Consider the following 14,122-nt stretch of genomic DNA (forward strand, 5'->3'; position numbering starts at 1 on the left):
TGTCATTGGGGAACAAAGTAAACCAGTCATCAGTTGTGGGTACATTTAATAAATCACTGTTTCATTGTCTGTCTTTCTCTTGCTCTGTTTCATTTTAATTATTTAATTCATGTTTATACCTCAGCAATGGGGGTATTATTGTTTACTGTTGTTGAACTAGGTGTGCTGCAGGGCATCTGACATGCCAGCCTTTTTTATTGGACCATAAATCATTGAGAAATGACAGGCATAGTAAAAGCAAAAATATGGAAACATGATAATAACCAGATTTTGGCTTGCCCATATTTGAGTTGGATTCGTGTTTCATAATTAGATTAAGTCAAGTCGGTCAGGAATCCATAATAACTTAACAGGAGTAACGCAGATGCTTTAAACACCACATATTGTTTCATTCAGCATGATGAAGCTGTTCTAAAAATGGCATCCAACAAGCAATACATGTTCAGGATGAGAAGGACAGTAAACTTCATAAAATGTTTTAATGGTTAATACTAACGAATAAAAAAGCATATTCAGATTTTTTGGAGGGTGGAAAGGAAAGGCAACAATTACATGTATTGGTAATCATGTGTTGATTTGAGTATCTCCTGAGGGGATATAATAACTTTAGTTTCTGTCTGCATATTTTGAGAAATTTAGTACAGTGAAACCTGTTATGAGAGATCGCCCCTTCTGCCAGATAAAATTAGACAGGTGGTCTCTTGTAACTGGATTGGACAAAAAGACCAGTTTCCAAGGTCCAGTTTCAAAACAGTTTAAAGAAACATAACCAAAATCACTGTACATATATTCTATTTTTTGTTAATAGTTCTTGTTAAAATATTGTATGCATTCATCAGAAAACAAAATTATATAGCAATAAAAATATGCTTCTATAATTAAACATGAAATTTTATTTACATTTGAAGATCATACATATGTACATGTATTAGCATATGAAATCATTTCTGGTTTACTCCTTTCTCTTTATAATGCAATAAATTTGTTTTACAGATGTTTAAACCACTATTTTGCGAGTGGTCTACTCTTTATTCACTTCTTTCAATTACATAATTATTTTCTCCAGCATTAAAATTTGTCTAGTTTTAGTTGGCAGTTCTTCCATTGTTATTAAGGTACTAGGTTTCAACATTATTAGTGCCCAGTTGTAATAATGACTGTAAAGACAGTTTTTGACTAGGCTTTGGGAAAATATGATAAATCTATACATGTGCATTGCATATCTAACAATTAATGAAATAAAAAGAAAAAATTATCTCATCCAGAAACATAATCATATAATCAGAGAGAAAAGTCAATGGCTACATTCAAAGAAGACATACAAGAATTAACTCTATAAACAAAGTGTGCAACCCGGTTGCACCAACTTGAATAGATGTGGTGACTGGGATGTAATCTCTAACCTCCGGGTGGGGGGTGGGGGTGCAATAAACATCACAAGCCTGTAACACAATCAGACAAAGATCTCATTCACCCCCAGGCAATACAGATTAACTTGAAAGACAATATATATGACCATTATGTTAATTTGGGCACAGCAATAGCAAATTTTCAACATGTATATTAGTCTGGCTCACGGACTGTACCATCTTTCGGTATATACAAACTAGGTAGCCAGAATCCGTTTTTCTTTTTTTCTTATCATGCATGTTTTGATCAGAATAATCTTTACTATTCAAGTAAACGTTATAAATGATTGCATAAAGGTCAGTGGTGTCTGTCTCTGTTCTCGCGAGTTATTCATAGAGTTGGATACAGCCAGGAACTTGGCTAAGTGCTGGAAACTACAGGTACTTTTAGTCTGGTTTACAATAGACAAAATGAAACACTTAGAGTATACCTACAAAATTTCAGATACCAGTAGGCACCCTCTTTTTTTTTTTTATAGAACATACAAATAGTCATTGGATTAAAAAAAGGTAGATGGAGTTTATCCCCATTTTTGCAATTGCGGTCATTCATTCATAGCAGTGTCAAAATGCTTATTTTGCCAAGACAGCATGGTTGCTGGTTGCATTCAGCATCTGATTGCTCAGGACAGCACGTTTGTGTAATAAAATTGATCCATGCATTATGATTGTGGTCGGAAATGACAGGTGATCACTCATAACAGTTTTAGTGTATAGTAACTATATTCAACATTATGTCAGCTAAAATAAGTGTTAGCTCCCTTTACCGTATTTTCCGGCGTATAAGTCGATACTTTTTGACTTGAAAGTTCGGTCTTCGTCTTATACTCCGAATCGACTTACATATGGATTGTGTCATTGAAATTGCATCGACTTATATATGGATTACAGTATCCGGTATGCTATTGACATTGATCTATAATCGGCATAATCGAAAATAGGTCACATAGAAGTACAAATTCATGTTAAATTACTATGTCAATAAATTGTCATAAACTAATATGACTGTGTTTATATTTGTAAGTTTTGTCATTATTTATTTTGCATTCTGCATGTTTTTTCTTATTTCTCAAACATAAAATAAAAGAAAACAATTTACCGTACCGGTAAAAACTTCACCGGGCCGCATAGCACACTTACGGTCTATACTCTATAGTGTACTGAACTAATTCAAAGTATATTGTTTGTTCCTAAAAAAAAGATATGAAATAACTGGTCCATTAATATTTGATTTTCCAGCATAATGTTGGACACACGTGAGCAGTTACCGGCATAGCTTTTTAATTGATCCAATTGATCCTACAAAGGGATGTAATCCATATTAACTCGAGCGTTCTATGATTATTTATAAAATAATGTAGATCATGCATTCTACTGAATCCCCCAAATCATATGTTTCTAATTGTATTTGACAAAGTTTCTCAAATAAATTAGGTTTAAACTACACTAAAATCAGATATATAGATGGACTACCAGTACTCATAGATCATCAGTGATCCATGATTTTTAGTTTCGCAATTCAGTTTAAAGCAAATTGTAATGTCAACACTTCACCTGTATTCATTCTTAACCAGCTGACGATTCGGTGTCACTCTTTGATTATACCAGTTGTTGATAAATCGGTCTTTGGTTTCCAACAACAATCAAAGCCAGTTGCCGCAATTGTTTAGACCTTGATATTGGCTTTAGCTACCGATACTAGTTACCATATTGCCGGTACCCCATTGTTCTTTATCATTAATCCGCATCAATTACGCTACCCGTTTTTAATATCAATGGGATTAAGTACAACAGGAAATGATGCCCACTCCCTTCTCTAGATGTAAATAATGAATTTAGCCATGGGCATTGTTTTCATTGCTATAGTACGGGCACATTTTAATGAGTTCGGTATATTTTGATCAATCTTTTCATAGCATGCACAGCCACGTGGCTCTTGTTGCAATGGATATCATAATTAAAACAAATATGGTTTAAACTAAACTAAAATCAGATATATTGTGAGCGCGCGCGTGCTTGTGTGTGTGCGCACGAGAGAGAGAGTGAGAGATGAAAAAAATTGTCGATGTACAAGATCGTTCTTTTATTCAGGGCGATTTTTATTTGTAGCTTTTGCAAAGAGAAAAAAGACGGTATTTTGAGTTACCTGACGATTGTGATAATCCTCATGTATTACAAGCCTACTATATTCCATTATCAATAAACACCTCTAAATCAACAATTCATTCTTGTTTTAATTACGATGTACATTGTCACAGCAACCACAGCGTTATTTACACGGTAATTAAACGTGCTTAGCGCTTTGGCTATAATTGAAACCAGATTGAGGGCAAGAATCGACAGAATAGGTCAAATCAGCGAGGCTGCCAGTAGGGAAATGAGGCTTCTTTTAGGGAAATGAAAATCTGTCAACATTTTATTGAAGTCATTGTCCATACAAAATTTGTTATAAGGACAAGAGATCATACCCATTACTTTGTATTCGAACTCGCCGATAAAGATAATAGTGGGGTATAGCATTGAATAGATTAGTAATAAAATGTTAATTATATCCAAGTCCAAACAGAACAAACACTTAAAAAATAGTATATATATATATATATATATATATATATATATATATATATATATATATATATATATATGTATGTATGTATGTATGTATGTATGTATGTATATACGAATCGATTTAACAGAGTCCGTGACTTTCAAACTTACGATAGAAAATGACAAGTTTGTATAAGTTACGTTCGTAACTACAGGTAATAAAATGAACTACAACATGGATGTGCTTTCAATTATAATAAGACAAGCATGGACTGTTTATTCAGCTGTGTCAATTGATAACAAAATATAGCAGTTCAGAAGTAAAATCACAAGCATGTTAGCATCGGTAATGCAATTTCACGATTGCCGGTAATATGGAATATCATACAACGATACCATCAATATTCATGCAACCGGAAGTTACTACCGGTAGTATAAAATACAAAGCCAAGTTATTGACCTGGTCTCGTCTTACACTCCGAATCGACTTATATATGGACGAAGGATGGAAAATTTACAAAATTGGTCAATTCGACTTATACTCCACATCGACTTATACGCCGGAAAATACAGTAAATATGTTGAGAGCTCTCCACATTGGAGGCACATGCTCTCTCTCTCTCTCTCTCAGTATGGTTAATCTAGATGAAGCATTCAAGTGGATAAATCATATTTTGTCAAAAAGCACATATGCAAAACTCGAATTTGCTTCAAAGTGAGGTCACCGACAACATGTAACATAATTTACTTACCTGTTCATCATGCTAGTAACAATATGTAGGTGAGACAAAAAGAGATCTTTTTGTGAGAATGAATGCTTCAGGAATAACTGAAAAAAGAAGGATAATTAAATTGTTTTGTCTGACCCATATTTTTTAGTAGCATCATTAAACATAAAGATGGAGAATATTACTAGATAAGCCAATTTGACTCAACCAAAAGGGATTATATTGTTGTTTAATTGGGCATTTGATGGCATATTTGTTTTCATGCATATTAATGAAATGAGCTTGCATCTGATTGGCGAGTTTATTACCACTCAAAGAGGCTATATTTCTTTTCAGTTTTTTGCCCCCTAGAAAATGGGCTTAGATTATCACGATCATGGAATGGGTTGATAATAAGTGAGATCAGATTTTGTCATCATGATTTCAGATTATTTGATGAGTGAGATCATTGCATAATAATTAGATGATCTTGCATTTGAAGACTGTGTTTGTTACCATTCTATAGGCTATATTTCAAATCTGATTGTTATCAGATGTGGAATATGGTTTATGTCCTCATGATCTCAAACAAGTATGATAATGAGTGGGAATCATGCCTAAGTGATCTTGCATGTAACTTACTGAGCTTGTTACTTCATGTAAAAAATATTGTAAATAGAATAGTGTCATCAAGATCTTGGATGAGTTTGGTTGTGAATTGAAACATCACATATTAAGTATAGCTTTGTCTTTGGAAATACATTTTTTTCAGACATGGTAATAACGGTAAAACTTGACATGATTGATGTTGGGAGCTATTTTGCAGTTCTGTTCTTACAGTACTTCAGAAGTGTGCTTAGTGATATGGTAAATTAAGTTATGTAAGCCAAGTAAGTTGTATCATGCCAACTTGAGACTCTTGTTTATTAAGTAGTTTGATGTTGAAGGTCATTGCTGTAGATCAGATTTTTCCATTACATTTCATTTGGACGTAACAACTTAAGATCTAATGAGCAGAAATCAGTTGAATTTGTTGTCGGAACTGTTTACTGCTACATTCTCACCATAGTTATTGTGGAAAACACTACAAGAATGTAGACTGCAGTTCACAGTATCGGTTTTAAGAACTAAATCTTTATCAGCAAATATGCAGCATACCAGAGTTCGTCTCATTTATTAGACTCTATAGCTCTATCACTTAAGTGTTTTAGAATGCTCTCTGCATTGAGTTTAAACATCTGTTATCATTATGTTTGTTTTGTTAGATTTAACAGCGCTTTTAACACATTATTGGCTATAAAATGACAGGCCAGTGGGACCTAAAACCTTTTCTCAAGGACTCAGCAGAGGCAGCCCTCAAATGACTCTAATGAACTGTGAACAATTTAAATAAAGCAATGGGATCTTTGATGAATTGTGGACAAGTTAAAATGGTTGGGTTCACAATGAACTTTGGACAAGTTAAATAAAGGAGTGGCATTTATGATGAACTATGAACAAGTTAAAATGGTTGGATTCATGATGAACTTTGGACAAGTTACATAGCTGCCAACCCTCGCGAATTTGGTGTGAATTTCACGACTTTTTCAGCGATTCACGGATTCATGCCGCCAGCCGAAATTCACAAATTCTTCAATCCTCAATTATTTTAAATCTTTAATAAAATAACCGATTTCCTGTTAAGTGCTAGTCATGTTATTCGAAGTTGCCGAAAAGGTCCGGTATTGCTGGTCGCGATATTAGTAGATTTACAGCCGATTAGTACAGTTGGCCTGGTAGCAAGCATTTTAGCCTATTTTAATCTGTATTTATAAGAGTAGTTTTAAAAATGCTTTTGAGAGAAACTGGGGCCTAACCGGAATTTTGCTCCGTGCAACACCGATTTGAGTTACCATTCAGCATCACATGTAAGATTTTGAAAATGTCTTCACCACCAAGGAAAAAGAAATGTATTACTCAAAAAGTGAAGTTTAATATGGAACATATCAAAAATTGTCCGTGTATTCTGTCATTAAACATTGATATTCATCATTCTTTCTGCACTCAGTGTGCCATCGCAGAGACGATGTGAGGAAGCACGTTGGTTGCAAAAAACACGTAGAAGTTGGGAAAATCAAGAATTTGCAGATTTCAGCTCTAGAATATTTTAAGCCATCGGCGGAAGACCTGCAGGCTACTAATGCTGAAGCATTATTTGTGAGTTTTCGGAAATTACTTACAAATTGTCCTATGAAAGAACCAAAAGTGCTGCAGCTCCTGTGCATTCCTCACAGCAACAGTGACAGCGAAAGAGTATTTTTCTAGTGAGGAAAAATAAGCCAGAATTTAGGGCCTCCTTAGCTGCAGAAAATTTGTCAGCAATTTTAGTCACCAAGATCAACCAGCAGGCAAGAAGTCTGAACTGTTTAGAAAACAGATTTACGATCAATCAGTTGAGGCAGTTCAAGTCTGCCACAGTATCATGTCTTGATAAATAAATATTTCTGCATATATGTAGTGTTTTAGTTTTATATTGCGAACTTGATATAGTGTAGTATTGACGGTCAGAGTGGATGGAGTTATTGTCATGTTATTTTTCACTAATTCATGTCCAAATTCACAACTTCTTATCCCTGTTTGCACTAACTGTGAGCCTCGAAGGTTGGCTGCTATGAAGTTAAATAAAGGAGTGGCATTTATGATGAACTGCGAACAAGTTCAAATGGTTGGGTTCACGATGAACTTTGGAAAAGTTAATTAAAGGAGTGGGATCCATGATGAATTGTGGACAAGTTAAAATGGTTGGGTTCACGATGAGCTTTGGGCAAGTTAAATAAAGGAGTGGGATCCATGATGAATTGTGGACAAGTTAAAATGGTTGGGTTCACAATGAACTTTGGATAAGTTAAATAAAGGAGTGGGATCCATGAATTATGGACAAGTTAAAAATGGTTGGGTTCACGATGAACTTTGGACAAGTTAAATAAAGCAGTGGGATTCATGGTGAATGTTGGATAAGTTACATACAGCAGTGCGATTCATGATCACTCGGAATAACAGATAAGATAATCTTAACAGAAGTAAGATATGCACCAATAATTATGATCAGATGATCTTAATAGAATAAAGATGCACTTCAGTAATATTGATTTGTTATCACCCACTTCATTATCGCTTTTGTATGGAAAGGGGGTGGAGAGCCTATCAAAGTAACAGTTTTGCTTGAAATAAAAATATGCATACTTAGTGAGGTTTCTCAAAAATGTTGATATTGGACAACAATGTCAATATTTAATTTCGCAAAACTATGGACAAGTGACTAAAATTATGGACAGGGCATTGGCAGTGATTGACATCCTGTCAAGGTAAAAAGGTTTATGGTTTGTTTGTAGAAAGAACTTTGTTTTGGGGGTTAGCACCACAGAAATTACCAGTAGAAGATGCCAATTGTAGTTCATTTCTGATAAAGACCTAAGTTTTAAGGGGTAAACTTCAGTCAAATTTAAAGGAGACAAGGAGGATATTTAGTAGTTTGTGTATATAATGTATCCCGACTATTTTTTCTTTGCATCTATTGTATTTGCACAAACATTTCGTGCAAAATATTGTCCTGTATTCCAAGATCACACGGAAAGAACCTGCCCCAAAATTTTCTTCCACACTTACATTCCATACAAACAGGATGTGACGTCATTTGAGACGATTAATATATAAGAGTTGTATTCAGTTTGTGCAGCAAGGTGTCAAGTAGAAACAAGATGGTTCAATGTGCAGCTCTAAATTGTGTGAATAATATCAGTTCTGGAACAATCCTCAGTTATTTTACTCTTCTTTTTTTTTTTCTCCATCTTTAAAAGTAAGAAATTATCTACCAAATGAAATAACATTAAAGAAATGTTTACGCTTTTTTCATTCAATGTTTCCAACATCAATTTATTATGCACGTTTGATTTTGTATATAACTGCATCAGATGAATATGCATTTTTTTCCACACTTACGTTCAAGGCTGTTTTCCACTCGTATAATAAACCCCTCCTTCCCATTCTGCATTCATCTTGTTTGTGTAATGTCGATACTAGAAAAATAAATCACTTATAATTGAAAGTATGTATGTTCATATAAACTCATTAGATTTCTTATAACTACACACACCGGAACATGATACAATTTTTAAACAATTGTTACTGTTAACTCTTTTGATTGATAAATCTATTATACTAACATTATTCATTAATGTGGTAATTGCTCTCAAACTCAGGCCAGGCTGATTCGGTACAAATCACTGACTGATTCGGCCCATATATCTGGCTGATTCTCCAAACTTCTAAGCTGATTCAGACCATGTGAAATGTTACTCAGTTTAGTCCAGGATTTAAATTTCTTTTAAAGATGATCTTCTCATTATGTCCCAAGTACGTTGAGCAGTTCAAATATGCATTTAAACTAACAAAATCTCGTTAGTATGCGTGATCATGGTATTGTTATATATAATAAAATAAGTAATCCTGTTTATTATGCATCAGCAGTTTAGTATTGCAATATTTTTTAAAACTTCTTGTTCAACTTTAAATAGTTTGTTTTATTGAGAAATAATAAAATTATGAACACTGACAAAAAAAGAAGAAATAAACTAAATGATGGGTGTAGTACACGATAGCTTTCAGAAACCGTCCGAATTGTGTGCATTAGCCATGATGTTGAAGTGAATAGCGACTGGATTCCCTGAGTAGATGCCAGTGATGCTTTTTATCAAATTCAAGTATCATTCATCAGTGGTTAACAAATCTCAATGAAAAATCAGATTAAATTGTTCAGTTAGAGAGATGATACTATAACCCTTTGGATTATTGATGGTCAGCAAGAACTCAGTCGATTTCGGGTTATAGAGGTTCATACCATAAAGTCGTCTCAGGATGACTTTAGTTATTAGGTTGGAGCCCTTTCATGTATAAAACTGCAGATGTCACATCATGCTTACACCTGCTCTATTTTTCCAATTAAAATGCATTTAATGATTTGAAGAGCAGAGTGAAAGGGATAGATACCACTTCTTTTTCGTTACATACAGAAGCGGAGTTGATCGAATTGAAAAGTTGCAAATTTTATAGATTTAATAAGTTATCAAGTTGAAGAAAAACAACAATAAATAAATCCTTAACAACTATGTGGTGACATCTCAGAATTAATATATATGATCCTTGGGGCGACTTTGACAACCACCATGAGGTGACTTCTAACACTTGGGATGAGTTCTCCCGGGGCGAGTTCTCCATAATTCATTATCAGCAATGCCAGTGTGTACAGTGTCTCAAATGACGTCACAGCTGCTATATTTACGGGGGAGGGAAGCGCATTGTTCTATTCAAGACGGCTCGAGAGAGATGATCTGTTTTTCTTAAATTTCTTCATAACGAGTAAGAATAAAAGGTACAAATTTTCAGCAAATGAACCTTATACATATAGCAAATTATATATGAAGTTTGTGTGAATTTCAGTTTTGCATGTTTGTCCCATTTGATGTGCATATTTCTTACAAAAAAAGGAAAGAATCCTAATTGATTTTGAGGTCATTAATATTGAAGGACAGTATCACTATTATTATCTGTAGAACTTTTCCATTGAATTTTACTTGGAGACCCTTGGTGGCTGAGTGTTCGAAGGTACTTGTCTTTCCAGGTCACTGGTATCTCACTGCTGTCCACATGGGTGTGAGCCTTGGCTCAGCCAAAATGTGTATTTGAGAAAGATTGCCAGTAGCTTCCTGTGGGTTGGTGATTGTTCCAGTGGTTCCCAGGATTATTCCTCCACCAAATATACTGGAAGCCATGTGCATAAAATTGGATTGTACCTATAAAGAAACAAAAGTGCATTAAAATAACTTGCATTGCATCCAAAGCATGAGTTGTACAGAACTTTGTCTCCAAGCAGCATTCTATTTTCATTTTCAGATATTTAGTGACTTTTGGTTGCTTACCATTAAATCTGATGAACCGTGGCTTTGGGAAGAGGTCAAGGTGAACAACAAAGTATATGGTGTGCCTCAGATATGGTGTCACCCTGCTTGCAAGGTATATAAACACCAAGTCATTCACATAACAATCATCTCAGATATGGAGTCACCCTGCTTACAAGTTATATAAACACCAAGTCATTCACATAACAATCATCTCAGATATGGAGTCACCCTGCTTACAAGTTATATAAACACCAAGTCATACACATAACAATCATCTCAGATGTGGTGTCACCCTGCTTACAAGTTATATAAACACCAAGTCATACACATAACAATCATCTCAGATATGGAGTCACCCTGCTTACAAGTTATATAAACACCAAGTCATACACATAACAATCATCTCAGATGTGGTGTCACCCTGCTTACAAGTTATATAAACACCAAGTCATACACATAACAATCATCTCAGATATGGAGTCACCCTGCTTACAAGTTATATAAACACCAAGTCATTCACATAACAATCATCTCAGATATGGAGTCACCCTGCTTACAAGTTATATAAACACCAAGTCATACACATAACAATCATCTCAGATGTGGTGTCACCCTGCTTACAAGTTATATAAACACCAAGTCATACACATAACAATCATCTCAGATATGGTGTAACCCTGCTTACAAGTTATATAAACACCAAGTCATACTCATAACAATCATCTCAGATATGGAGTCACTGCTTGCTAGATATATAAACACTTAACTCATACACTAACAATCATTCATATGCATATATGCCAACCATTACACTTTTGGCATAATCATTACCCTTTTTTTTAAACTAAATTAATCCTTGTGCGTAAATGTATTCGGATTATGAGTTTTTGGTTCATCCCCCTCCCAAAAATTTTTAATAATTTTTCTCATTTTTATTAAAATTGTATTAACCCTTTACCTCATGCAAGTGTCTTTACACACCTCTACTCCAATTGCATGGAAGTGCCTTTTGATGCCTCTACGCCATTCGCATAGAAGCACCTTTTGACGCCTGCTGTAAACATCAGCCATTTTGAGCTGGTTTTCGTAGCGCCACCTTCGGGGAAAACCCCCCTATTAGATACTACATTCATTTCTGCGAATGACAATTACGTCGGATCACGTGGTCGCTGTTTATGCACTGGTCAATATCTGCTATTTAAAGTAACTGGGTCGTAATCTCCACTCTCTCCATAATGGCAGTCACGGATTTCATTCAGTACTTACAAAGTTTTCACAATTAAAAACACAACTATAAACGAAAAACACGTAAATTTCGAGTACGGGAAATGGCAGCTACGGTTGGGTCACGCGGCCTCAGTGACATGAAGGTGAACAAGTTCTCTCAAGATTTTAAAGCACATAAAAAAATTCTTCCGTGAAAACAAATTACACAGATATAACATTCAGACTTTATTTTTAAATTTTTCCACATATAATGTGTATCAAAAATGTAAAATGGTTAAAATTGCTGTTAAACGTAACATACACTACATTGCTCAACAGTTCACAGGCAGGCCAATGCGTAGTATGCTGTCGACTAGGTAACAGGTGTTCTATTTATAGCGTGCTGCACTTTGTCACTATGCTGTATGAGGTAAACGGTTAATCCCAAAGACCGTATTCTAGAAAAGACGGCTTCTATGTAACTACCACGCTAGTCTGTAGACTTGCATGCACTTTTCCTAACAGTATTATGTTATATTTATAGCAGCTGCCCTATTTCCAAGAAACATGCTGGTTTCTACTTTCAAACTTTTGACTTCGATTTCTATTTATAGCAGCTGTATGTCTTAGGAGAGAACAAACTGGTTTTCTAACTTTTAATCTTTGCAGATTCTTCTTTCTAATTCATATCTGGTACAGAACCAGTCTGTAGGTATTTGGCGCTGTAAGTCAAGTTATATTTATTGTAGTTGATGTGTGTGTTAGAGCGAAAATGTTTTGCGGATAATTTCATAGCTGGATTAGGAAAAGATGAAAAACGGATTCAGAGATGAATACATGAATTACACAATACAGCATTCCATTCTAGGGCAGCTTCATGCCATTTGCAGGCTGTGTGGAAGGGATTTTAATATTGGTCATGGTGGTAAAACAAAGAAACATTGAACTAGCTTGACTAGCCTAACTCCAGTACTAAGGCAACTTCTTTTTTACAGCAGAAGTAAATTGTGGACACGAATTTTATAAATGCAGAGGCGTTTTCTACTGAGTTCTTAATAGAACATGGACTACTCCTAACGGTAGAAGACTACATTGGTCCTTTGTTCAAACGGATATTTCCTGATTCCAAAATTGCAGAAAATATGCATGTGCAAGAACAAAATCCTCCAATATTATTAGGTGTTTAGCAAAAGACGCTTCACTTAAAATTGCATAAGCCATGAAAATTGGGCTGTTTTGTATTGCAACAGACAAGAGTAGTGATTATGATGACAAAACGTTGTACCCAAACTGTGTAAGAGAGTTTGATGGTGAAAATGACAAAGTTAGAGTGCTCTTCTTTCAATACCAGAATTAACAGTAGATTCAGGGCCCCGAATGGTCGAGTGGTCTAAAGCGCTGTCCGTTAGGGATCACTGCCATCTCACCTCTGTCTGCGCCGGTTTGAGTCTCGGATTCAGCCAGTATGGGTATGTGAGAAAGCTTGCCGGTAGCTTCTCGTGGGTCGATGGTTCTTTCCGGGGTTTTCCTGGGTTCTTCCTCCACCATTAATACTGGCCGCCATGCATAGCCTATCGTGTGCTGAAAAATGGCGTTAAACCCCACAACAACAACAACAACAACAGTAGATTCCACTGGAGAAAACATTTTGTTTTTTGCTTGATACTGCTTTGAATAAATAAAAGTTGGCAGAATTGTATGGGGATTTCAGCTGATACTACATCAGTGATGACTGGAATTCATAAAGGAGTTGCATTCTATATTTTGAAACAGGTCTCCATCATTGTACATATCAGGTTGTCTCTGTTATATAATGCACCATGCTGCAAGAAAGGCTGCTAATAAATTAGGAGAACTCATGAAGTATCAAGTTGGCACTCTACCTGACGAATGAATGTACTTCATGCAGACAGAGTTGATTTCCTTTTAATCTTATTTCCCGGCTAAAAGGTATACATTTCCTTTTTTTCTCAGGTTATGAAAGAAATATTGGTCATTTATCATTCTAATGCTGACTGTGAGAGATTGTTCTGTATTGTTGACAGAAATAAAACAATTCAGATCCAGGCTCTGTAACCCAGCACTTAGTGTTCTACTGGTGTGCAAAACATTCATAGTCTCAGCTGGTACAAAGTGTTTTGAAATGCAATATGCGAGTCTGTTGCTTTTTAAAGCTCAAAGCATTATATATGAATATTTGGAGCAGTAATTGATGCTAAAAGTCCAGAGGGATAAATAAATCATTTTGTACATATGCCCATTGAATTTTTATCAGGTTATATGTGGATTATTCTTTTTCTGCTCGGATTGCTCTTTT

At 35.2% G+C, this 14,122-nt stretch overlaps 1 protein-coding gene across 1 annotated transcript in view; it reads left to right on the plus strand.

The window, feature by feature from the left end:
* The window catches only part of LOC149782357 (F-box only protein 42-like), a 37,669-nt gene that overhangs the window by 19,580 nt on the left and 3,967 nt on the right, over nt 1-14,122 (plus strand). Inside the window, exon 7 of the mRNA XM_089933735.1 lies at nt 10,592-10,711. Coding sequence (XP_089789861.1) covers nt 10,592-10,711 — 120 coding nt within the window. The remainder of the gene's footprint in view (nt 1-10,591; nt 10,712-14,122) is intronic.

The sequence above is a fragment of the Sinohyriopsis cumingii genome, chromosome 15 (assembly GCF_028554795.1).
Source record: "Sinohyriopsis cumingii isolate HCF-2022 chromosome 15, ASM2855479v2, whole genome shotgun sequence".
Classification (NCBI taxonomy): Eukaryota; Metazoa; Mollusca; class Bivalvia; order Unionida; family Unionidae; genus Sinohyriopsis; species Sinohyriopsis cumingii.